Source organism: Sebastes umbrosus, chromosome 1, assembly GCF_015220745.1.
Source record: "Sebastes umbrosus isolate fSebUmb1 chromosome 1, fSebUmb1.pri, whole genome shotgun sequence".
Taxonomy (NCBI): domain Eukaryota; kingdom Metazoa; phylum Chordata; class Actinopteri; order Perciformes; family Sebastidae; genus Sebastes; species Sebastes umbrosus.
In genome coordinates this window covers 27906767-27933496 of record NC_051269.1, presented here as the reverse complement: position 1 = coordinate 27933496, position 26730 = coordinate 27906767, and the positions used below count along the sequence as shown (strand labels likewise).

At 38.9% G+C, this 26730-nt stretch overlaps 2 protein-coding genes across 2 annotated transcripts; one reads left to right on the top strand and one right to left on the bottom strand.

Moving 5' to 3' along the window:
* The first annotated feature begins 1112 nt into the window (after positions 1-1112).
* LOC119489631 (activin receptor type-1B-like) lies at positions 1113-15855 on the top strand. Its single transcript, XM_037772344.1, has 9 exons — positions 1113-1379; positions 7211-7456; positions 9282-9551; positions 9675-9905; positions 10040-10207; positions 11204-11360; positions 11478-11602; positions 11720-11850; positions 13034-15855. Exons 1-9 carry the CDS (start codon positions 1313-1315, stop codon positions 13157-13159), a joined length of 1521 nt encoding a protein of 506 aa, XP_037628272.1. The 5' UTR covers positions 1113-1312; the 3' UTR covers positions 13160-15855.
* A 561-nt stretch (positions 15856-16416) lies between these two features.
* prkag1 (protein kinase, AMP-activated, gamma 1 non-catalytic subunit) lies at positions 16417-25951 on the bottom strand. The gene is made up of 13 exons (XM_037779943.1): positions 25776-25951; positions 22752-22803; positions 22550-22650; positions 22378-22459; positions 22228-22286; positions 21966-22011; positions 21813-21867; positions 20531-20657; positions 20167-20332; positions 20036-20073; positions 19448-19594; positions 18306-18405; positions 16417-18155 (listed from the first exon to the last, which is right to left on the bottom strand). Exons 1-13 carry the CDS (start codon positions 25782-25784, stop codon positions 18145-18147), a joined length of 993 nt encoding a protein of 330 aa, XP_037635871.1. The 5' UTR covers positions 25785-25951; the 3' UTR covers positions 16417-18144.
* Positions 25952-26730: the final 779 nt, after the last annotated feature.

Here is a 26730-nt window from a genome sequence, read left to right as displayed (position 1 = left end):
CTTTTTTCTCATAAAGTTATGACTTTATTCTGGAAATCTCAGATGTTTTTTTCCCTCAATGTGACCCTTATACTCCGTCGTACATTTGCACTTTGGCCCTCATTGCATTAGACTTATATACTTAGACTATAAACTGTGTTACCTTCATCACAATGCTCAAATGTTTTGCGGCTCCAGCCAGATTTTTGTTGTTGTTGTTGTTTTTGCCTAAAACGGCTCTTTTGATAGTAAAGGTTGCTGACCCCTGATCTAGATAGATAGATAAATGGATGGATGGATGGATAAGATAGATAGATAGATAGATAGATAGATAGATAGATAGATAGATAGATAGATAGATAGATGGATGGATAGATAGATAGATAGATAGATAGATAGATAGATAGATAGATACAGTAGACAGTAGATAGATAGATAGATAGATGGATGGATGGGTAAGATAGATAGATGTATAGATAGATGTATAGATAGATGTATAGATGTATAGATGTATAGATGTATAGATAGATAGATAGATGGATGGATAAGATAGATAGATTTATAGATAGATGTATAGATGTATAGATGTATAGATGTATAGATAGATAGATAGATAGATGGATGGATGGATAAGATAGATAGATGTATAGATAGATGTATAGATAGATGGATGATGGATGGATGGATGGACGGATAGACGGATAGATAGATAGATAGATAGATAGATAGATAGATAGATAGATAGATAGATAGATAGATAGATGGATGGATAAGATAGATAGATTTATAGATAGATGTATAGATGTATAGATGTATAGATGTATAGATAGATAGATAGATAGATGGATGGATGGATAAGATAGATAGATTTATAGATAGATGTATAGATAGATGGATGATGGATGGATGGATGGACGGATAGACGGATAGATAGATAGATAGATAGATAGACAGATAGATAGATAGATAGATAGATAGATATAGTAGACAGTAGATAGATAGATAGATAGATAGATGGATGGATGGATAAGATAGATAGATGTATGGATAGATGGATGGATGGATGGATGGATGTATGGATAGATGGATACTCAGATAGATAGATAGATAGATAGATAGATAGATAGATAGATAGACAGATAGATAGATAGATACTTCTCTCTTTAGTCCCCAGTGTGTGTGTGTGTGTGCTGCAGCCTGCTGGTGGAGCATGTTATTAGTAACCGGTTCACTGTGCTCTCACTGACAGCCTGGTTAGCTGTCATCATCATCACGCCTCCTCGCCACATCTAACTAAAATGTCTTAATGCGATGAACTGGGAATTTATTGATCATGGCTAACCTACAGATCTCGTTAGCTGTCGTGGTTGTCCAGGTCGTCCTGTACAGAAGCTGCCAGGGTGAGTGACTTACTGTTTGTTTTATTCATAATAAGCTGCTGCCATCAACAACACTGTGGAGTTAGCTTCGAGGCTAGCTTAGTGTTAGCTGTGTTAGCTAGCCTAGCCGGGGACGACAAAGTGAACTGACACACAGACATGTAACCTTTCATTCGTATAAACCTGGGTGTGTAATTAAATAGCTTTCATGATAACAAAAACACGATATCTCACCGTGTTTTGTGTCGCTGTCGTGCTCGTTATGCTAGTTATGTTAGTGTGAAACAGCCGTTGAAAGGTGCGTTTAGGTACCAACGGCTGTAAACAGAACGTTAGAGACGTTGGGCTCACCTTCACGTGGTAGTAATGGTTACATTTAACTACACAGATGGTTGTGTGAAACCTTATTATTAATATATTACAAGCCTTTAATTAGCTCTTTGCATCACAGTCATGATGTCCAGAGAGACATGTAGATATTTAGATGTGATGCCATGATATTATTGTGTGAAGAGTGCTCAAATGATTACATTACAATAGATATACTCTAATTACAGACATCAAATATCTAAAGCATCCAGACACAGACATGGTGATTATGTTTAATGTCCTGTATTATTACAAGTATACTGTATGTGATAGTAGATTATTACATAATTTGGAGTCTGGTGTGTTCACTCTCCTGTGGTTTATGTATATATTTTTCTTTTAGCATTATTCCACTTTTTCTTACAGGTTACAGGTTGATAATATGTGGCTTGTTTACCTGATGGGGCAGACAGAGTAGGAGTGGATTATATATGTAATATCCTTATTTATCATCCATAATTCCTGGAAATTCAATGCAAAACTGTTTATAGATTAAAAAAAAATAGATAACCACATTGATGCAAAAATCCAGTATTTCCATAAAGAAGCTAAGGCTGTAATTAACAATTGTTTTCATCACAGTAATGATATCCAGAGAGACATGTAGATATTTAGATATTATTGTGTGAAGAGTGCTCAAATGATTACATTACAATAGATATACTCTAATTACAGACATTAGTAATCAAATATCTACAGCATCCAGACACAGATATGGAGATGATGTTTAATATTATTACAAGTTTACTGTATGTGATAGTAGATTATAACACAGTCTTTTTTAGCATTATTCCACTTTTACTTACAGGTGTCAGGTTTATAACATGTGGCTTGTTTACCTGATGGGGCAGAGTAGGAGTGGATTATGTAAGAGATAAGATAAGATAAGATATTCCTTTATTAGTCCCACAGTGGGGAAATGTGCAGTGTACAGCAGCAAAGGGAAGAGTGCAAAAACAAGATGCATCAGCTAACACAGTAAAAAAAAGAGCTAAACAAAGTGTAACAAAATATGAACCATTTAAATAGAAGGAAATATAAAAATAGGAGAAGTATGTACAGTATTGACAATAAACAGACTATTGACAAAATTGCACAAGTGGAAAATGATATTGCACAGTGAGAATGAAATGAAATTCCACCTGAAAATATCAGGTTATATGTAATATCCTTATTTATCATCCATAATTCCTGGAAATTCAATGGGAAAAACTGTTTATTGATCAAATAGGCAGATGGGAAGATAAAAAAAAAATAGATAACCACATTGATGCAAAAATCCAGTATTTCCATAAAGAAGCTAAGGCTGCAATTAACAATTATTTTCATCACAGTAATGATATCCAGAGAGACATGTAGATATTTAGATGCAGATATTATTGTGTGTCAAGAGAGTGCTCAAATGTTAATGTATGATTACAATAGATGTACTCTAATTACAGATATTAGTAATCAAATATCTACATCATCCAGACACAGACATGGAGATGATGTTTAATATGCTCTATTATTACAAGTTTACCGTATGTGATAGTAGATTATTACATAGTTTATTATCACCATCATTTGGAGTCTGGTGTGTTCACTCTCCTGTAGTTTATATACTGTATATATATATTTGTTTTGCATTATTCCACTTTTACTTACAGGTTACAGGTTGATAATATGTGGCTTGTTTACCTGATGGGGGCAGAGTAGGAGTGGATTACATATATATGTAATATCCTTATTTATCATCCATAATTCCTGGATATACAATGGAAAACATGTTTATAGATCAAATAGGCAGATGGGAAGAAAAAAAAATAGTTAAAGGGACTGTTTTTAAGAATCAGAAATGCTTGTTAACAGCGACACCTGTGGCTGTTAAGTCAACGAAAGTCAGCGTCAGGCTCGCGTTCGCTCTAAATAGACATGAACGAGCATCACTCAAAACATCTGTTGGTCTGGAGGAGCTGCAGCATTTATTTCTGCACAAACAAACTGATAAATAACAGGGGGTTCTCAAACTTTGTGGGGCCACAGAGCCCTTACATGTCGGAAAGAAAATTTTCCAAGGACCTCCTCTTAATTGTAACACTGATTAAGCATAATGCTTACTACCATTAGTACTCTTAGATGCCATTGGAAGTATTAGTATTCAAAAACTTTTCAACCTAAATAGTTGATAGTTTCATAGTGATAAACAAACACATTTCAGTTTGAATCATGTCAAGATAAGATGAGATAATCCTTTAGTAGTCCCGCAGCTGGGAAATTTGCAATGTTATTGAATGTTTATACCATTTATATATCTTTAAATAGAGGGTGATTTATTTAAATTGCATTTTGGACTCAACTTGACAGCATTTATATCCACATTTGATGTAATTGATCTTAAACATTTTCTTAAATTAACAGTAAGTCTGGCATAGTCTTAATAAATCCAGATATTTAAATTTACCAGTCTAAATCTGACTTTCAGTAAGTGCACCAACTTAAAAATAATGAATTTATTGCTGTGTGTCACAATCATATCAGAGTTTCTATTGGCCCAAAGATAACATAGGTGGGAGTAATATACACAATACACTTACACAGTAATAATACACACGTTTGTTTTATTGGTGCAAATGGTCCCCATCAGTAGATATTCACTTTTTAATGATACAGCCCAGTTTTATCATTTATGCCTAATTATGTCGCGGACCCCCTGACAGAGCGCCACGGAGCCCACTTTGAGAATCACTGATATAGAGAAGCAAATCCTCACATTTGAGAAGCTTCTCTGGTTTCAGAGAATCTCTGGGGGGTTTTTTTTCTTGAGAAACAGAGATATTTAAGGAATAGTTGCCACAGTATTAATAATATTAATCATCACATCCCCACCCTCTAGGACAAAGTTATGTTGAGAAATGTGGAAGCTGTTCCTTCTCCTTTCTACTGTCATTGCAACCTGTGAAACAGTGCCAGGAACACATACACACACTTAACTCTACAGTATATTCCTCTGATTTCCCCACACAGTTAGACATGTTAATTCTGTTCCCCTTATTGTCTTCAAAATTATGGATCATTAAGTTGTTGCTCGGGGTATAAAATGAGTCATAAAACATCTCGTCCTGATGTGTTCTGGTCAAGAACAGAAAAAGATAACCCATTCCTCAAGCAACTAAAGTCGAGTGGTGATATAAACTGTTGTTTACTTTTCAAGGAAACAAGTTTTTACATTGTGATTTATTTAAACCACTGAAATGTTTCTGTTTCAGAGGTTAAACAAACACCTTTTTACTATTATCCTTTTTATCACAATTGAACTGCAGTGCTCAGTATCTTGGCTGTGCTCTGAGGTGTTTTTAAAACAATCAGCCCAAACGTGGATTAGTGTAACATTCAAAGCCATGGAAAGTCTGAAATGTCAAACCTTTTTTCTTGTTTATTTCTTCTCTGGTTGTTTTCGTATTAGACCACAAGCATCTGCCGAGTAGGTGTTGGCACCGTATGAGTCAGCGCCGCAAATGATGTTGTAACACATTAACTCTACATTTCCCCTGGTTGACGTAGATGACACTGAAGTTCAGCTGCATGTATGTGTTTTTTTTTCTAATAAACACATCCAGCACACAGAGAATCCACTGGGGGATTTTTTTCCAGCATTACTGGAATGTCACATCATGTCTGGGTCTTAATAATATTACTCAATTTCACAGAGGAAGTCTCCTACTCCTACATGCCCTCACATCAACTCTCCACCCATCCTCCCAAAGGCCCTGACAGTATAACACACCCCACCCCACCTATAACACTTCCTCTTCTCCTGGCCTCGCCAGTACCACCCTCCATCCCTCTGCCCTACCCTCTCTCTAGTTCATCTTTGCAGCTCATCTGAAAATGTTCCTTTAGTTCTTGAAATATTTATGGGGCGCCGGCGCTCCGCTGCATAATTTGACTCTCTAACCTTGTTAGGTAGCTGCCTCGAGCTTATCTCCCACAAACCAATTTATATTGCCATCATCCGTAGCAAACAAAAAGTGAGATGCCACGTGCTAAAGAAATCACGATAGAAGTTCATTAGGGCTGCAATTATTCATTATTTTCATTATCGATTAATCTGCTGATTACTTTCAAGATTAACCGATTAAACCTGCAGTAGGCAGAATATGTTTGGCATCATTGGGCAAAAAATGTCATAATAACCTTTCAGTATATTGTAATTCAAGTGTTCTGAGAGATAACTAGACTTCTGCACTTCCTCATGGCTCTGTTTTCAGGCTTTAGAAAATCTAGCCTGTGATGGGAGACTTTGGCCAATCACAGGTCATTTCAGAGAGAGAGCGTTCCTATTGGCTGTTCATTCAACGGAGACAGCTGTCAATCACTCATGAACTCTGATCAAACGGTCAAACTAGGCAGCGCTGATCAAATATGAATCAATATTCTGCTACTTTAATGCCTATTTCTCACCTCAAATGTATTCAGAAACATCTTGTAGTGTACTGTTTAGCTGTAAAATGAGAAGGTTTGCTCCGGCTGGTGGGCGGTGCTTGGTATTTCCTCAAAAGATCTCAACACGGCTGCCGGGTCACAAACTTTCTCATTTTACAGCTAAGTTGTACACTACAAGATGTTTCTGAAAACATTTTAGGTGAGAAATAGGCTTTACAGTAACAGAATATTGATTCACATTTGATCAGCGCTGCCTAGTTTGATCGGAGTTTATGAGTGATTGACAGCTGCTCAGAGACGGCAGGCTCCAGCTCGGCTCTGATTGGTTGTTTTCCTCCGGTCTGCGAAATCCTGCAGATGCCATTAGGAGCAACGGAGGACACAGAAGCACATGATTTCTTTCAGATTACTTGTCTCATGCACTACTGTCAGGGTATAGTGACTGTTTTTTATAAAAATAACTTTTTTTAAATCACATTTGCTCCAATTACTTAAGCTTTAATCGCTCGGTCTATAAAGTCCGAAAATAGTGAAAAATGTCACCTCCAGTTACTCAAAGTCCCAAGTGATGTCTTTAAATGTCTTGTTTTATCAGTCCAAAACCCAAAGATATTCAGTTAAATACGATATAAAACAGAGAAAAGCAGGAAATCTCCATATTCGAGAGGCTGAAAACAGCAATTTCTGCCATTTTTGCATGAAGAATTACTTTAACGATTAATCGATTATGAAATTAGTTGACGATTATTTTTCTGTTGATCGACTAATCGATAATTTGACTAATCGTTGCAGCTCTAAAGTTCATCACTGACAAAGTATTACTAGTTATTGTCCTTTATGTAAGGATATGTTGTTGCCTATTGTTTGTAAGTCCATAGCTTATTATGTTCTGCGTACTGTTACTGCTGGCTGTTATTACCCTCTACTGCACATCATGTGTACTGTAAGTTTCTGCACAGCTGAGAAGAAAATAAAGTACTTTTTCTCAAACATTTGACTGTTTTGTAACTCTTATATTTCACACTGTGTTACTCCTTCTGCCCCCTCCGAACCTGCAGCTCTGCGGTGTAACTGCACCACTGCCCAGTGTGAGAAGACTGGCTCCCAGTGTGAGACCGATGGAGCCTGCATGGCCTCCACTTCCTTCATCGATGGCCAGGAGCAGCACATCCGTATCTGCATCACACGGGACAATCTGGTGCCCCCCGGACAACCGTTCTACTGCCTCAGTGCAGAGGGCTTGCTCAACATCCACTGCTGCTACACCGACTTCTGCAATAGCATCGACCTCAAAGTACCCTCAGGTGAGAAGTGCGAAGCGTCACACAGCATATACAGCACGATCGTTTACATTTAGGGCTGCTATCTATCACCAAGTGTCTGACCTTTACGGTTTGGTTTGTTTTTTTTAAAGTGTGTCTTTACCAGGGTTATTATAGTAAACTAAAAGTTAGTAAACTGATGCTAAATAATAAATATATTTTTTAAGAAAAATTAAACTAAAACTATAGATCCTGGTTAAAAACGAATAAAAAATAAAATAAAAAAGAGTGTAAATTCATTTCAGTTTTAGTATTTTTTAGCTATAATATAATAAAAAGGAGACCGTATGAATTTCCTGTCAATTTTCGTTACGTTGAACCACAGAAATTGAACGGACTTGATCTTCCAGGAGATGGCACTACGCCGCAACTGCTTCACATCGGACACTAAAGTAGCGCAAAGAACATTAAACATTATAGCCATTCGTACACAGTTCTCCCACCATTTATGTATACAGCTACATACTTCTGAGACGTTATACCTGGCCCTAACAAAAACAAACTAAAAAGACTATAAAACTAAAACTAAATATATAAAAACTAAAACTAAACCTTTCTGAAAAACTGAAACTAAACTAAAACTAGCCTAGTCTTTACCTGGAGTACCACAAATCTAACATACAGTGAGTGAACAAACCCCAGCCAAGAACATGTTTCCTGTTTTCTTCACAGTTTAGTCATCGTTCTTGAGAAGATACGCGTTTCCTGTGGTGTTTTGTCCCAGTGTCTAAAAATATTTAGCAGAGAGTATGTGGAGAGAAGAGTGTCAAAGTGGAACTATTGTGACAGGAAACTATGGACATTATTCATCCCCAGCATGCACGAAAAAAACAAAGCTCATATGGTTTTAAATGGCATAAAGCACTCGTGGAGTAGATATCCTCATCAAAACTGTGAACTGTGCAACACTGTATGAAAAATGTGTGTAAAAAACAACAAAGTTTTCCCTTCCACAGTTATGCACGTTGAATGTAGGAATGCACCGATACCGATACTGGATAGAATATCGGGCCGATACTGACATTTATAGCTGGATCGGGTATCGGTGACAATGGAGCCGATCTATTCTATTCAATTCAATTCAATTCGATGTTTATTACATACATTATATACTGGAACTTTAATTCCTGTTTAAGTTTTGAGCAATTTGTTGCTGCATTAAAAAGGTTTACACTTGAATTGTAATTAATTTAAATAATTCCTGTTAATTTTGAAGATTTTTTTACCAAGTTCTTGGTGTACGATTTATTATTTTAATAATAAACAACATTTCAGTAGTTTCAGGATATATAATCATCAAGAAATGTTCCATTTTATACCAGAGTAATATAACTACAATGGTGCTGAAGGAAGATCAGTACTTGGATAAATTCCTACTCACAGCTGGCAGAAAGGCTATTACAAGATGCTGGCTTGTAGCAGACACAGCCAGACTTAGACAATGGTTAGACATAGTACAGGAAATAATTGAGACAAAGCTCTGCTGAAAAATGCAAGAATGGTCAAGAGAGAGGATAAGCAGACCTTTAACAGTATTAGTATGCTGTTTCAATACTTCTTGTACGTTTCTTTTTTCACAGTAAAAGCCTTTCAGTGTAGAGAATTGAGCAGTTCTTTCTTAAATAACTGGGAATAATCAATAGAAGTTAATGCAAGAGTCAAACGTTGACTCAGTTTTCAAACTGTCTGCTTAGCCAAACGTTGTATACTGTTTAAGCACACTAAGCAGTTTATATGAGGGATTCTTTCTTATGTGTGCACTGGGTGCCAGATGTTGCATCTTAATTCTCCACTGGTCTCTTTTCAGTCACGACTAAGGCAGGACTCGGGGGAGGCTACGGCCCAGGTGGGGCGTGGGGACTGGTGGAACTGGTCGCTGTGATCGCGGGGCCGCTGTTCCTGCTGTGTCTGCTGCTGCTGATGAGTCTGTTCCTGTACCAGTACCACCAGAGGGCCTATAGCCACAGGCAACGGTTAGAGGTGGTGGAGGACCCCTCCTGTGACCACCTCTACATATCCAAAGACAGGATCCTGCAGGACCTCATATACGATCTGTCCACGTCTGGTTCAGGCTCCGGTCAGTGCACAACGTGTTAACATAGCTGCAGGCTCAAGTTGCCGTTTAGACTGTTTGTTTGTTTTTTTAGATTAAATTAATATCGTAAAACTGCTAATGACTGTTCTCTTCTTTTCTGAGCAGGTCTGCCTCTGTTTGTCCAGCGGACCGTGGCCAGAACAATTGTGCTCCAAGAAATTATTGGCAAAGGGCGTTTCGGGGAGGTGTGGCGAGGACGTTGGAGGGGCGGCGACGTGGCGGTGAAGATTTTCTCATCCAGAGAGGAGCGGTCCTGGTTCCGTGAGGCTGAAATCTATCAGACTATCATGCTCCGCCATGAAAACATCCTGGGCTTTATAGCTGCTGACAACAAAGGTGCAAACCTGTGACATCACAGCATGTTGAAGAATGAAGGGTTGTGTGTGTTTTCTTTGTTGTGTAATAATTCATCATTCTCAAGTAAACTTATAATTTTCTTGTGTTTGTCTATATTTCCATCTTCTGTCCAGACAATGGCACATGGACCCAGCTGTGGTTGGTGTCAGACTACCATGAGCACGGCTCTCTGTTTGATTACCTGAACCGCTACTCGGTCACTACTGAAGGAATGATCAAACTGGCTCTGTCAGCTGCCAGCGGCCTGGCTCATCTGCACATGGAGATTCTGGGAACACAAGGTGACAGCTACACTTCTCACCGCTCGTAGTGCTCGTTGGATTCATTTCTCTTTTGAAACACGTTCCTTATGTTTCCTCCCCCCACAATGCCTCTCATGTTGACTCTGATACAGTTTAATTCATAAAACAGAATATATCACATTTACAGCATGTAGAATGTAGTGATTACATGTTACCCATAAAAAATAGGTTTGTAACATTCTCCATAATTTGCTGTTAATTTATGAATAGAAAATAAAATAGAGACCGAAATAAATAGAAATGGATGAATAAATTATGTTCTTGAAGACATTGTTTTATTATTGAGAGGGTGTCTACATACTAGGGATGTTGCGATAACCGTGATATTTAAAAAAAAAAAAAAAGGAAATATTGATATCATATTAATAATACACATGACAATATTGTGTAAATAATCCCGTGCCTGTTAAATCATTTGATATATACAGTTATGGTAATCGACTCCCTCTCCATCTCACTACACTCGTATTTTGAGTGTAATTCATTTGCCAAAAAGAGACGAAATGCTCAATAAACAAAGTTAAAGATGAATTTGACTGATAGCATTATTATTTTATTTTTTCCTCATATCGTTATTGTGAATTCTTTTGGCCACAATAATTGTGTAGTGAAAATCTGATATCATGACAGCCCTGCGACATACTTAAACATATTGCAAGATGGCAGTTTATGCAATGAAAATAAATAAATGGTAAACCTGTTGAAAAATAAAAGACAATGAGAATCCAGTGTGGTGAAATTGAACTGAATTTCTAAATGTCAATAATTGAATGTCATTTAAACTGCAGTTGAGGACATTTTGTTGAACAAATGGAGGATTGTTTTCTGTTTTTATCAACCAAACTGATTCCCAAAAAAAAGGAAAATTGCATTACCTGCTGTAGTTTCTAGTTTTTCGTGAAAGAGAGTTGACAAAAATGTAATTTAGAGATAAAAATTCACAAGTGTCTGACATGTACATTTATGTTTTGGTAGGAAAGCCAGGCATCGCCCACAGAGACCTGAAGTCCAAGAACATCCTGGTGAAGAAGAACTGCACCTGTGCCATCGCTGACCTGGGCTTAGCCGTCCGTCACGACTCTGCCACAGACACTATCGACATTGCGCCCAATCAGAGGGTGGGCACCAAGAGGTCTGTGTCAACACACACACACACACACCTGCAGCTGCTGACCGTCCTTTCTCACAGATATCTTTGACACTTTTCCCCGAAAAACTTCCACACTGTGATTGTTTTTACATCTCTCAGGTACATGGCTCCAGAGGTTCTGGATGAGACGATCAACATGAGACACTTTGACTCATTCAAATGTGCTGATATCTACGCTTTGGGGCTGGTCTACTGGGAGATTGCACGCCGCTGTAATAGTGGAGGTCAGACTCTTTTGTTTTCACTCTGGATACTCAACCTGTGTTGTTTGATTTTTTTAGCGATGTTAACAACTGAGATCACCGCACTGATCTGACCCCACCGCTGTCCTGTGTTATCAGGTATCCATGAAGAGTACCAGCTGCCCTACTATGACCTGGTACCTTCTGACCCTTCCATAGAGGAGATGAGAAAGCTGGTGTGCGACCAAAAGCTACGGCCCAACATCCCTAATTGGTGGCAGAGCTACGAGGTATAAAAATTGTCGATTAATGCTAAAATGTCGTCACCGTTTAAGATCTGCACTGGAAGTATAATTCCAGTTTATGACAACATCAAGTTAATTGCTAAGATCTAGAAACGCTGTGAAATCACTAAAAAGAAGTCCAAGAGGTTATCAGGTTAGTCCTCCAGGGTAAAATTATTTTAATATGGTTACAATTATTACTCAAAACATTGTTCATCACACCGTCTACAGACTGTTTTCTTGTGCCATGATGCACATTTCAGGTGCACTCGCTCTCGGTTAATAAGGCTAATCTGTTGTCTCATTTACAACTAGAGCAGCCGGTATTACTAGATTTAGTAGAGCATGTGTCAGGCGATAAGGAACTGGTGAACAGAAATGCCAAAGACTTGTTTGATGTAATCTAGAAACAGTGTCTCCATTGTACTGTGTAGTTTGTCCAACAGAGAGCTTTGACAAGTTTTTCCAACTGTCAAAAGTCCAGTATTGGTTGGGCTTTGTGTTTACAACTAGTCAGATTGTCTGACTTTGCCCGATCGTATTTCCAAGATTTCAGCAAGAACTTAAATGAGTAACTGCTGGAAATAATGGACGAAGCTACGAATATAAAAATAGAAAAAACATTGACTGTCCAGCTTACTTTTAAAGGAAGTCCTCGGTATTAGATGGCAGTCTGGAAAACATCTGAGACACTAAGTCAAAATATTTTTTTTTATTAAAGGTCCCATATTGTAAAAAGTAACATTTTCATGGCTTTTATATTATAAATCAGGTTTAAGTTCTATATAAATACTGTGAAAGTATCGAAACGCTTAATCTACAAAAAAATACACACAGCCCGTATTCAGAAACTGTGCTTTTGAAACAAGCCATTAGGATTTCTGTCCATTTGTGATGTCACAAATCTACAATATTTAGATCATTTCACAGTTTTAAACGTAAACATTCTAAATGGGTCCCAGTTTATTTCCTGTTGCAGTGTATGTGAATGACATCAGCTGACAGGAAGTAAACATGGACCCAAGCTGTTGCCTAGCAACGCAATTCTGTTGCAATGCCATTGAAATGCACTAAAACGGAGCGTTTCAGACAGAGGGTAAATACAGGCATATTCAAGCATATATTCAAGCGTATATTCATTTATACTGTCTGTATCCTTCTTTACTTCCCCCCACCCCTGCTGTTCCAGTCCTTGCGGGTTATGGGTAAAATCATGAGGGAGTGTTGGTATGCCAATGGAGCCGCCCGCCTGACGGCTCTGCGCATCAAGAAGACCCTCTCCCAGCTCAGCATTCAAGAGGACATTAAAGTCTGAACCAAGTCAGCGGAGCATTGAGAGAAAGCACTGAGCAGGACCCGACTCCAGACTGTAGGACACTGAGAAGAAGGTGCCGGGCCGTCTGCAGAGAACGCACAAAGTAAGAGAATGTGATGGAGAGTCGCACTTTGTAAAAATATTCCTCCATTGACACTCCTGCCAGTTTTGAAGCCACTTGATTTCTGACAAACCCTACCTCGCTTACCCAGCCAAACTACCAAGAACACCTTTCCTGTCTTGTCCTCAGCTACTGCTGCCCTTTCTGTTCCTCTCTACACTCCGTACTAACAAGGATCCTTGGATTTCCTCTGTACTTGTATGCAATCGATGGCAGGATGTGTAATTAACCATTTTGAAAATCAGTTGCTGATGTTTCCTCAAGGTCTCTTTGATCACAGTCGCTTAATAGTTAACAAACAGCATTCGCTCTTTTTGTCTTAGAAAGGGGGGCAAGCTGGAAGAATTAGGAGTGTTTTTAACTTATTTTTTACCGCTTCTGTCATTTAAATGACTAGATCTTGTTATTAATAATGTGGGTGTTTGTGAGGCTATTGTGCAGGTTTCTCCGTGCCGCCTACAGCATACAGGCACATCGCAAACTGCGCCGTAGAGAATAATCCATCCGGTTCTGCTACAGCTGTGCCGTTTAGTTGTCTGCTGATTACCATGTAAGCATGTACAAAGCAGTTGAGGCAGTTTGTGCAAATGCAGCCCGTCTACTTTACAACACTAGGGCAACCTGCCAAACATGATTTAGCCTTTGGACCACTGGAGCCCGCCCCATAAGCTGTTGTAAACCTCAGGTTTTCCTTATGCTTACCAATCCTTTTTTGTCTGTTTAGAACCATTACAAAACACATGTAGAATATTTAAATGGTGGTATTTCAATCTGATATGCAGCTGCTGTCTCTCGATCAATCCACAGACCACAACCTGCCATGAGAGTAAACGTTGCTCCAGCCCCTCAGATAAGCTGGTACTGTATACACCACATTCAGATAAACCTTTCACTATAGGGCTGACCCGAATGCTTCGAAGCTTAAACCGTTGCCATGGTAGTCGACCTCCAAAACAGTATTCGAATGCTTCGGGGATTGTAAGAAGTATGTAACCCCAAATAGCCTATGAAATAAGGAATAATCCCACAACATTATGCATTATTCATACATACAAACATTAATTATTATTAGTTATTCTCAGATGGATATCGCTGTTTGTTGTGCGTGTACAGTAGTGCGTCAGCGACACTGAAACGGGGTAGATGGAGACAGACAGACAGACAGAAGAACATGTCAGCCTGCTGCGCCGCGCCGCTCCCTGAAGCTTCAAATACCTTTGAATATTTCTCACCGAAGCTTCAAAGCCCAAAAAATGGTATTGGGGACAGTCCTACCTTTCGCCGTTCGCAGCAGCCAATCCTATTTTACACTGTACTTTAAATGCGGGGCAAAAATGTTATATTTTTAATCCCTTTTAAGTACACTTTCTCCAGGAATAGTTTGATTTTATGTTCATTCTTTTATATTGTAAAAGCATGTCCATAATGTTCTTTTCCCCCTCAGGGCATATTTTCCCTGGCCAAGTATGACTACTGCACATAAACTAGCTTTTTAAGGTGAAACTTGTGTAAATAAGATTTTATGTTGACACGTAGGTCATGTTTTAGATGGCTGAATCTTTTATATCGGCTTTTTTGGTTGGTGGGAAAACTTCTATATTGGTGTTTGTGAACGGAATAATGTACCAATCTACTTTTTTGACCTCTGACGTGACTTTACTGTATGTGTCAGACACACTGCTCATGTATAGCCCTCTATTACTGCAGAGCGGTATTTGATTTTTAATCAATGTTTCCCCTCACATCTTCATACAATACCTCCTAAATGTGCAACTTGTATGTGGATTGTTTCCGTCAAGCTATCATCGTCTGAAATCACTGTCTGCATTATTTATGTTTTCAGGAAATAGGTGCACTTTTGTCTTTAGCTGTATGCAACTTCAACAGGTACTGTCTGTGTGTAGTCTTTCCCATGTTATTTATATTTGTATGCTGTGAGTCCCTATGAAAGCCTGAAAGGCCACATGTGCACTACTACTGACCTCGCAGCATTAAAACCAAATTGTTCTCAGAATCTGGTCCTGGCCTCTAGTGTTTATTTAAGATCACGCCACTGAAAAATGAGACTGTTTATTCAAATCATGCCAACCAGTTGCAGTCTGTACAGAGAATCTGACTTTTTCTTTGGGAGATGAAATGTTGAAACTACTGAAATGTCTCACAAATATGTTTGACCAATATTTTTTATTTTAAAAATCACTTGCTCACTACACTGTAATGTTTAAGTCTGACAGGATGTTTGTAAGAACAGAGACTTGATGCTGTTGCTTTGGGCTGGAAAGACTGGGGAGCTCTACTGTTTGATAGTGTTGACCATATTTATACACTAAAGGGGTATGTTTGAAAATTGTATCTGCCTTATAATGTCTAAAATGCATAGTGTATTTAAGGTTTTAATACCTTGCTCCAAGTATCCCCATGATGACTCAAAGAAATGAGGTATTCTACAGGTTGTGACAACTCCCAGGTCTCTGTCCAGTCATGGCAAAGAGACGACTGCATCCATGTAAAAAACCCTTTCGGGCTTCAATCATGTACCTTCTAATATAGAGTAATAAATGCAGTTGTTTTCCTATGTGCTGTCTATTTATTTTACTTTCTTTAATCATGTCCAACCCCAACCTTTTATTTGAAGTTCACCATATGTGGTTTCAAGGTGATATGTCTGTTGTTTAGAGCTTGTTTCCGCTGTTCCAAAGTGGCTAAAAGATCAGTGAATGCTTCCCAGTTATATCTTTAGACAACGGTTATATGTGATAAATGCATACATCTCATGTAAGAGATAATGTACAGCGAGCCGGTCATTGTTGTGATATAAACCCCGACAGGGCGATGCGGTCGGCGGACTCCAATACGAAGCGGAGGGGTCTTGCATCGCTCTGAAGGGGTTTATTTCACAACAATAACCTGCTAGCTGTACATTATTACGCTTATTACACAGCTACTTACTCAATAAATCAATAATTTGACACAAAACGGTCTGCCAGAGTACAAGATCAGAACTGCGCCCATAGCAACAGTCTGTTATACAGAGCAACGGTCTGCTATAAAGAAATAACAGACCCCAGAACGCCGTGATTGACCAATCAGAATTGAGTATTCAATACAGCCGTGTAATAAATAATAACATTTGAAACAAACTCTCAAAGAATCTTTATTGCTCATCCATTCAATCTTAATCTCGATGCAGAAACACTGTGTGTTTTCATACAGTTGTACACATTCCATTTCATATTTACCAAAACAGGAAGTGTGACATATTCCTGACCCATCCTCTTAAGAAAATGGACAGGAAATGCTGGTATTGAGTGATTTTGACAAACACTTATGAACAGATGTGAGACGATGAGATAGATGTTCAGACGTGCCATCACTGACTGTAACTGGCATTAAGACATCAAACGGTAGAAATCAGAAAACAAACAATGCCACAGAAATTGTTAATTTGACCATTAGTTTTCAAGTGATGGAGCACTTTTCAAAAAAACTGATGAGATTTTGCAGCAGTGAAAGCAATAAGCAAGTCCCTTTAACGCTAATGATGCCAAAGTGTGAGTAACAAAACAAGCAGAAAATAAAGGTGTCTCTAAAGTAAAATGTACAATCCATTAAACATGTTATACATGACAACATGGTAAAACATAAAACCCATATATATATCTCCAGAGCTTGTGCATTCAAATAGGACACAGCACAATTATTAACGGTCGTCGTCTCTGACAGCAGATTCGTCGATGCTGAAGTGCTCCTCCAGGTTTGCTACTTTGCCGTCTCGCTACACAACAGATTCAAACCTGAGCACTTTAATTCTTCGCATACTGGTAACTGTGGTAACTTGATTTAATTGTCGACAAATTTACATGAAACCATTTTTTTAGTTAATTAAAACTGTCTTAATTAGGTTTTTTGAAGCAAGAGGTCCCGAAGCTTAAACTTCTAAAAGCCCAAATACTTAGTTAGACAATGACCATTTTCATTTTACATCTGTGAAATAATTTTCAAATATAACTGACCAGTGCAGACTACTGGCCAGCTCCGAGGTCTTCAAGGTCTAGTGTTTGAATGATAAATTATGCTAGATCATTTTTACAATCTTCACACAAACGTAGCATGAGGCTAGTTTTTGTATACATGTACAGTATGTATGACACATACATACAGATAAATACTTCTGTAACCGATCACCGTCTATGCATATTGGTAGTTGTTTAAGGTAAAAATGATTTCAACCCTCCACCTGAATTTAAATAATCAAACTAGCTGCATAACAAGATTATTAAAGCCGGAAAACACCATACTACATATATGTAAAAAGAACAGGTCTCAGATAGATGTCGGAGCAACAACGCACACCAATTGTTGATCTGACAAAGTGTTTAAAATGACCCTTATACAGGCTCTATGTGCATCTACACTTCAGCCTCATTATAGAAATGAAACGCTGCCAACAAAAGGCAATACAGGTAAATCAGTGAACTGATGAAACATAATTTACACTATCGGGAAAACATTTGTAATCAAGCCATAATTAATGGTCCTCCTCTACTGTACGTAGATCAACAAGCACAGAAGTGGGAATGATGCCTGGTCAGCTCTTCGTCACAGGTCTCTTGGCTCTCGCTCTCTCGCGGCTCCATTTACAGTCTTGTGCTACTACAATTTAATATTGCTGCGTTGCTAAAGCTTCATATTTCTGCAGGGAGGGAGACGTCTTCATGTGTGAATATAGGACGTCTGGTTACAGGAGATGGGTGATGATACTTCAATATACTGTCAATATTCCCCTCTCACATGCCTCTTCTTTCTCACTTTGCTCTGACCTCCTCTTAAAACTTTGCAGCCTTTCATTGTTCGGGTTACTACCTCAAGCTGTGCCTGTGGACAGAAAAATCATCACTTAGTCAACATATTCAGGAAAACGTGTGAATGATGACACTGCTTTTAAATGCTACTTAAATAATTCCTGTATTTATAGTTTGATGTTGCTTCTATTAAAAATATGTGAGCTCCAAAAACGGCACTTACCCTCTTCTCCATCAGTCAGCACTAGTGCCTGCAGAATATCTGAAAGGGAGACGATTCCCTTCACCACTTCCTGCTCGTCCACCACCACCAGCCTGTGCACCTGAAGGACACACGGGAGGACCATCAACGCTACTTTTACCTCTGTAATATCGTATTTCTACTATGGCGAGAGGAATGCAGAGACTGATAGATGACAATGTAACTATACACAAAGAGCAGCATTGATAACAAGAGACAACGGCCCTGTTCAGACCTGGCATTAACATGTGTCTTGAGTGATCGGATCACAAGTGGACAGCTCCAAGTACAGGTGTGAACGCACCCAAAACCCATTGAGATCCGATCTTTCAGACCACATTCAGAGGTGGTCTGGGCCACATTGAAGGACCGCCTACTCGACTGACATCCCGCTGGGATCCGCGGGTCTCTGCGGGTCTCCTCCGCTCCTCAGATGAATACACAGGCAGAAACGAGCGCTTGTCTGCCTCGCGGCATGGAAACAGATTCTGTGTACTGTATGTCGGTACAAAAGTATTTTCTTTATAGGCTAATGCTATAGCAACATATTAAAATATACATCTTATCTATATATCTATAGACTACCAGACTACGCACTGGAAGTGTATTAGGCTATTATCATACTGTCGGTGATGTGTCACTGTTTTTGTTCCGGTTGCTGTCACCCAGAACACAACTTGCCCGCTTTCATTCCCAGACCCTGTAGCGGTGGTGTCGGCGGCACGACAAGACAATAACCTTTTATTTAGATGTTAATAAAATAATACTAGAATTCACGAATATGTAGGATATCACTACTGACATTCCTGTAATATTATGTCACAACACCTGCACTCGGCGTGTACAGATGTGCTTAGAGCTGTCCTCTTGTGATCGGTTCACCCAAGATTCATGCTAATGCTAGTTGTAGCCTTCGCTCATTTTCAGCTAGTGTTCGATGTGTCCCTCTGTTTAGGACTTTAATTTAAAAATCAAAGAATAAAATGCGGAGGATCATTTCAGACATTGTTTATCACAGGCTACAGTGCATTGCACTCTGGACAGTAATAGCAAAAAGCAACAGGGGGGCAAACCGGCCACAAGAGACGACTACCTAGTGACACCTAATGACGTCCAACTCTCACCTCGGCCTCCACCAGCCTGTTGATGATGGCCTCCAGGGTCTCGTGCCTGTGGCAGGTCAGCACCCCTTCAAAGTACTGAGAGCGGTGCTGCAAGGCTTTGGTCACCGTCACATCCAGGTTGTTGTACGTCTTCTCTGCTGCCAGGTTCTGTATAAACACAGGCCTTCAGCTTAAAAAGGTTTCTTCATCTTAAATTAAACAAAATTCGGTAAATTAGAATTTGTCCTAAAGCAGATTTGCAACACTGCCCACAATGGCGAGACGGTTACCTTGCTAGAAACAGTATTACAAAAAAATAAAAGTCTATTGTCTCACATTATACATGTTGTCATATTTCCCAACTGTACCCTCAATATTAAAGCTGCAACGAAAATGTATTGTCAATTATTTTGATAATAAAATAATCATTTAAGCTGATTAAAGCTTCTCAAATGTGATGCTTTTCTTTGTCATATCTGATTGCAAACTCAATATTTGGGGGTTTTGTACTGTTGGTCAAATACAGCAAGTCATTTGAATGCCTTTTTACCTTTTTCACTGTGTGCTTATAAGCAAAAAAAAAAAAGAGGTAAAAGACCGATAACTTACTATAACATCAAATTTGGAGTATATATCCACCACTCGACCTGCAAGAGAGGCAGCATATCAGTACACAAACAAAATTCAAGAGGTCATTAATGCAAAGTCAACATGGACATCATTTCAACCAGCCCACATACCTTTGTCATCCACAACGGGGAGCGCCGACACTCGCTGCTCAACAAAAATACCCAGCGCCGTGTACAGCGGTGTGTCGGTGCGGACCACTGCTATGTTCTGGAATGTCCCGATCTTCAGGTCCTCTACGGTTTGTCTCAAGAACGAGGGTTTTGGCATCTCTGATATCTGAAAACAAGAGATTGTATTTATTAAGAGACTTTATTAAAACTGTAGGAGAAAGGAAGTCTTTGTGAAATAGTATAATTTTCCTTAACAGTAGCCAAGAGTCTTCACTCTGTACTAGACATCTGCTGTGTTATTATCAGACTCAAAAATAACTTATTCAATGTAGTAGTAGTGAGGAGAGAAACCAAAGAGACTTACAAAAAGCTTCAGGAACTTGAGAATCCTCTTGTGTGTGAGGATATAGAGCGTGTTCCCTGTCAGGGGGTCGATTACAGGCAGTCTGTGGATCTTATTCTTCAGCAGCGATGACACCGCATCATACAAACTGGGACAGTTCAGAGAGGATCAAGTTAATCAAGTTATTTTGGACATAACATGTTGTGAAATAAGGTAGCTTAAAAAAAGAAAAGTAACTAAGATATAGTTACTAATGTTAGCTTGTCAACTGTTGGCATGAATTGTAATATCTTCAAGTGTAAGTAAGTGAAGCATTGATACGATAAATATTATGGGTACAAACAAAACTACAGATTTCCCAGCAACTTTATTTAGACAACAAAAGGTTTGGAACTGAAATATTAATCAATAAGTTTCTATCAATCCCAAAATTGTAGAAAAGCTGCTTGTAGCCACAGCTAATTTCCAGGTAATGTTCGATGTCTGTCTCCATTAACAGAGACACTGGTCTAAAGAATAACATTTCAGACGCCTATTTGTACTTCCTCAACGACGTCTGCTGGGAATAGAGTGGCACAGGAATGAGTCCTAAAACCCAGAAATGAGTTAGCATTTTAGCAGTTATGGTTTCCTTGTGACAAAGTCAGTGGGTTTTTTGAATGGATTTTAAGTCAGATGCCTGAATTAAGGTCTGTGGTTAACACAAGCTTAAGAGAATTTAACATTTTGTTCTATGACATTAATACGTCAGTAAATATCCCACTCGTGAATTTTTAAGCTTTTACGTGTCCTAATAAAGGCGGTTGCTAACAAGTGGCTAAATTATACTACACAACGTCATCACGCCGACTCGTCCGCCTTTACAGCCTCATTTATACCTGCGACTGTGGTGTAGTTTGTTTATAGCCTAAAGTTAGCTTTTTACTTCTGGCGATTGCATTCGCGCTTCAAAAATCATAAAAGTGGTGTTAATTTGTGAAGATTATCTTGCTAAACAAAACATGTAAGTATCATAAAAGTGTGTTTTGCCACACAATCCAAAACCCAATGGAAAAACCCCATTGTAGAGGGAACCAGGGCGATGCCAACTTCCGGGTTGGCCTACAAAAATACGTCATCCCTGGAGCACTCTATAGGCCAACTTTAAAGAGTTACTACCAGAGGCTAAACCACCAGATGACCCCCCCCACTAGCTGTATGTCCCAGCATGCAACATCTGTGTGTTCAGAAACCAACAACAAAATGTAAATGCCTGGAAGAACTACTGTCAAACCAAGCACTAATCAAAATTTTAAAAACTCACCTCGCATTGGGAGATATGCTAACCAAGGGCTTAAAAGAGTCTTGAAGGTACAACTCTATAATAAACAACAACAGATAATATAGTCAAGACCTTCAAGACAACACGAGTCAATAAAAGAAGTACATACATACATATTCATTTAAACTTTCTCACCTCTCCATGTTTCAATTTTATGTTCTTCCAACTCGTATATCTGAACCTGAATGATTACAAAGAGGAACACGGTTGACATATTTAAGAGGAACAAATAAAGAAATCAAGACAAGCTCTTGATACAAATTGCACATTCAGCAAATTAATAATTAAAACCCTACCTATGACAAAATAAAAAGCTGTAGTTCAACTGTGAGATTTATTATGTTACACCTGATTCTACAATTCAAGGACTACAATCATTTGGTGTCCACCATCTTACCAATGGAGATTTGTAGTAGCGATGTAGGATGTTAATAAAGTCTGTGATGGTCAGCATACCTGCGGAGATGCATGGTGAGAATCAAGTCAATCCTTTAATTCATTTTGTCTTACACAAAGTGAAAGTGTGCCAAATGAAAATCGCCCTTACCCACGAAGCACTGCTTCTTGCTGTCCCACAGGGGCGCTGCCCTCACCCCATTAGAAACAAGAGCAAAAAATGCCTTCTTGACCTGTAAAACAAATTACACCAATTGTTCAGTCTAATTAGCTAATAAGAGATGGATTCCTTTTTTTTTTTAGATTCAAAGCTTTTGTTTTACCTGAAGCGATGTATCAAACACAACTAGTTTGGAGCTGGTAGGTACGAGGTCGTAACACCGGTGGGACTTCATAAACCGGGTGTACACATTGTGCTCTGGGTCTGAAGGAATGAGAGAGACTATTGAGAACACGTGTTTGCTGTTTTTTTAAACATCACTGTTTCTGAGTTTGGTCTCACAAGATGTATATTAAGTCCTTTACCCTCTACGACCGGGTCCTTTTTGCCCTCAAGATCATCAATAGCCGCTGGAATCTGAAATAAAAAGATAAGGTCATTAAAATTCAGTTTGTCTGGGCACAACATCCAAAATAAGTAAATGTGGAAAGAAAAATATTGTTACTCAAAAGCCTGCATGACACGGCTAAATAATCACCAGCCGAGCTCAAATCTAAAAGTTATGAGCAGAAGCACTGATTGACCTGCCAAGCAAGGCTATAAGCATATAGTTTAAAATCTTTATGACCAGTGGTTAGGTACAACCCTTGACATTGTTACACAGTGGTGAGATGTAATTAAGTACATTTACTCAAGTACTGTACTTAAGTAGAAATTTGAGGTACTTCAATTCAATTCAATTCAATATGTATATAATATACATACTGGTATTTTAATTCCTTTTTAAGTTTTGACCAATTTGTTACCGCATTAAAAAGGTTTACACTTCAATTGTAATTCCTGTTAATTTTGAAGATTTTTTACCAAGTTGTTGGTGTACCATTTTCTATTTTTTGTACTATTTTAATAATAAATAACAATTCAGTAAATTTATATCTATGTATTTATTGGTTACTTTTTTTTTTACAAATATGGAAAGCAATGTTGAAGTCATGCCTGATGTATCCACACACATAGAATGATCCCAGTCACTTCCACACAGTGAGGCAAACAGCTTATTAATTAAACACTAGTATCAGATCGGTACTCTGTTTATCTGTATCGCGATAGAAAAAGATGGATCGGTGCATCCCTACTTGTACTTTACTTGAGTATATCCATTTTCTGCTACTTTATACTTCTACTCCTCTACATTTCAGAGGGAAATATTGTACTTTTTTACTCCACTACTTGTATTTGATACCTTTGCAGATTCAGATTATTGAAACAAAATATAATCAACTAATACCTGGTGATGTACTATTATAGATTAAACTACCCAGCAGTATATAAAGTAATTGAAATGACCTCCACATTTACCAGCTGCAATATTAAAGTGATAATGCAAAATATATATTATTCTACATAATGAGTATACTCCTACTTTTGGTACTTTGGGTATATTTTGATGCTAATAGTTTTGTACTTTTACCTAAGTACAATTTAGAATGCATGATTTGACTTATACACTGTGGTATTACTACTTTTACAGAAGTAGAAGAGCGGAGTACTTCCTCCACCTCTGTTATAGGGTTTATGTATTATGATGTTATAATGCCAACTGCTGGGTTTACATTAGGTCAAGTTAAAGGTCCCATATTGTAAAAAGTAAGATTTTCATGTCTTTTATATTATAAAGCAGGTTTAAGTGCTTTAAATATTGTGAAAGTATCGAAGCGCTCGATATACTGAGCAATACACACAGCCCCTATTCAGAAATTGTGCTTTTGAAACAAGCCGTTAGGATTTCTGTCCTTTTGTGATGTCACAAATATACAATATTTAGACCATTACACGGTTTTAAACATAAACATTCTAAATGTGTCCCAGTTTATTTCCTGTTGCAGTGGATGTGAATGTCATCAGCTGACAGGAATTCAACATGGACCCAAACTGTTGCAAGGCTACGCAATTCTGTAGCAATTCCATTTGAAATGCACTAAAACGGAGCGTTTCAGACAGAGGGTAAATACAGGTATATTCAGGCCGACAGTATGAGGAAAATAAAGTTGTTTTTTTTGACATTACAGCATGTAAACATGTTCTAGTAGAAACACAAAATACAAGTTTAGCTCTGTGGTTGGATCTGAACTGGACGATCTGGAGGTGGTGTCAGAGGGGAGGATGAGGAGGAAGCTGGACGCTATCCTGGAGAACCCCTCCCAACCCCTCTATGATGAGCTAGTAGTCAAGATGAGGAGCACCTTCAGTCATAGCCTCATCCCCCTTCAGCACAACACAAAGCGCCTGGGTCAGTCCTTCATGCTGGTAGCCATCAGGCTCCACAACCAAGGCTGACCCCAATATGAGAACTATGAGGACTTTAAGAACTTTAAACATGCAATATCTGCAATCATCTTGGACTCTAACCACTGGCGCACATTACACTTAATTTACACTATACATCCTATATACCACTTTATAGACTGCACATATGTACATACTACATTTATTTATTGATGGACTGCGCACACTATGTTCACCCATTCACTCTGTATCTTTTATATCTCTATTATTGTTTTTATCATTTTTGTATACCTTTACCTGTCCTGTGTTTCACTCTGTTTGCTGATGTTGCTGCTTTGACACCTGAATTTTCCCTCAAGGGATTAATAAAGGTTCATCTTATCTTAAGTATGAGCCTGAAAATCAACATAATATGGGACCTTTAAGTGGTATGAATATGTAGCTATGCATGCATGTTTAAGCCGGATTTAACATTATGTATCAAGCAGCTTTCAAGGTTTGTTCTTCAAGGACTCACTAACTACTGGTCCACTGCTTTATTACTCAGGATATATGACACTGCAAAATACACATTGCTTCATTTATCATGACTCCAACTGTGGGATTCAGTTAGTTTGCCAACTAACTGAATATACAGCTAGTTTAACAACAACAAGGCACTTTAGCTTAGCACAACTGTTTACTTTAGCATTGTAAAACATGGCTATAGTTGTTATAAAAGATGAATTTGACAGTATTACTGTAATTCAGCGGTGCCTGGTTGGCTAACAGACACAGTGTCAAAGTTATGAGCAAACTGAAAACAACATTAATAACAATGTTAGCTCAGCATTAGCATGAAGCTAGCTGGCGTCACAGTCTGTTGACATTAAGCAGCCAGTCGAGGTGACTTTACTCTTCATTTAGCTGTTGTTCTTGTGTCTTTAAGGTGTTTAACCTTCACCAGGAGCAGAGATATGAGCCTCCCTGTCGGTTGACTACCGTTACTAACCAGAGAGCCTCTCCAGCTAGCTGGTTAGCTGCTGCTGTTAGCAGCTTCAGAAAGTCTCGTTAGTTAACTTTAGAGGTGTTTGTTAGAAAGATAACTAGCTAGATTAACTTACACACTCCATGTTCCCATCCGCTGTGTCGTCGTCCTGTAGCCGGGTCCGGTTACAAATGGCAGGTTAGATCTTACTAAACCAACACAAGTCTTCCGCTACAGCGAGCAACCAGCAACTTCAATGGCTGTTAGTGATGTGTCGTCACGAACGAGCCGGTTCAAAGAGCCGGCTCTTTGAAGTGAACGATAAGAGCCGGCTCCTTTTCTTTAAAGGGACTATTTGTAACTTTCAGAATTGCTTGTTAACAGTGACACCTGTGGCCGTGAAGTCAACGAAAGTCAGCGTCGGGCTCACGCTCGCTCGCTATAAATAGCCTCGAACGAGCATCGCTCAAAACAGTGGGGTGACACACGTCAGCTAAAATCACAATATCACTCTATATTTCACCTGCTTGGCAGTAATGTTAGCTGACCAGACGAAGGTCTCTCCATGAATCAATGCTGGCTTTTCATGCCTCAGCCTCCGGTGTCTCCCTCTCCGGTGGGAGACACCCACCGGAGCAGGAAGAGAAACGTTATCGTCGCCGACCGGGTGCCGCTGATAACGTTTCTCGTTGCGGAGCCCCATCACTTCACAAGACACAGAAAACCTCTGTTGGTCTGGAGGAGCTGCAGCATTTATTTCTGCACAAACGTCCACTGTACATTCACTAGATAATCTCAGAGCTACGAAGTCTTCTGCAGTGTGTAGTGAGCGCTGTCTGAATGAAGGCAAGGAGGCAGAGGAGCAGAGACAGCAGACACACGCGAGCGCGCATGTGTCCCAACCCGGTACATTTATACGCTTAAAAAGTTACAAACAGTCCCTTTAATTCAAGGCAGAATGATAATACGATCTTCTCCACGCCACGGGAACTCCATGCACTGACTGTGACTGAATGTTGTTTTAATGACGTCCGTGCGAACAATCAGGTGATGACAGACGAGGATCATACCATCAAGCAGGGAGGGGCGTG

Excerpts from the sequence above, each read along its gene's own strand:
- prkag1 (XM_037779943.1), bottom strand. Across the intron at positions 20,333-20,530 it reads TCAAGTTCCTGAAGCTTTTT|ATATCAGAGATGCCAAAACC; the intron begins GTAAGTCTCTTT and ends TCTTGTTTTCAG. Across the intron at positions 18,406-19,447 it reads ACAGGCTGGTGGAGGCCGAG|GTGCACAGGCTGGTGGTGGT; the intron begins GTGAGAGTTGGA and ends TGTGTCCTTCAG.
- LOC119489631 (XM_037772344.1), top strand. The coding sequence starts at position 1,313 with ATGGCTAACCTACAGATCTCGTTAGCTGTCGTGGTTGTCCAGGTCGTC. Across the intron at positions 7,457-9,281 it reads CGACCTCAAAGTACCCTCAG|TCACGACTAAGGCAGGACTC; the intron begins GTGAGAAGTGCG and ends GTCTCTTTTCAG. Across the intron at positions 9,552-9,674 it reads CACGTCTGGTTCAGGCTCCG|GTCTGCCTCTGTTTGTCCAG; the intron begins GTCAGTGCACAA and ends TTTTCTGAGCAG.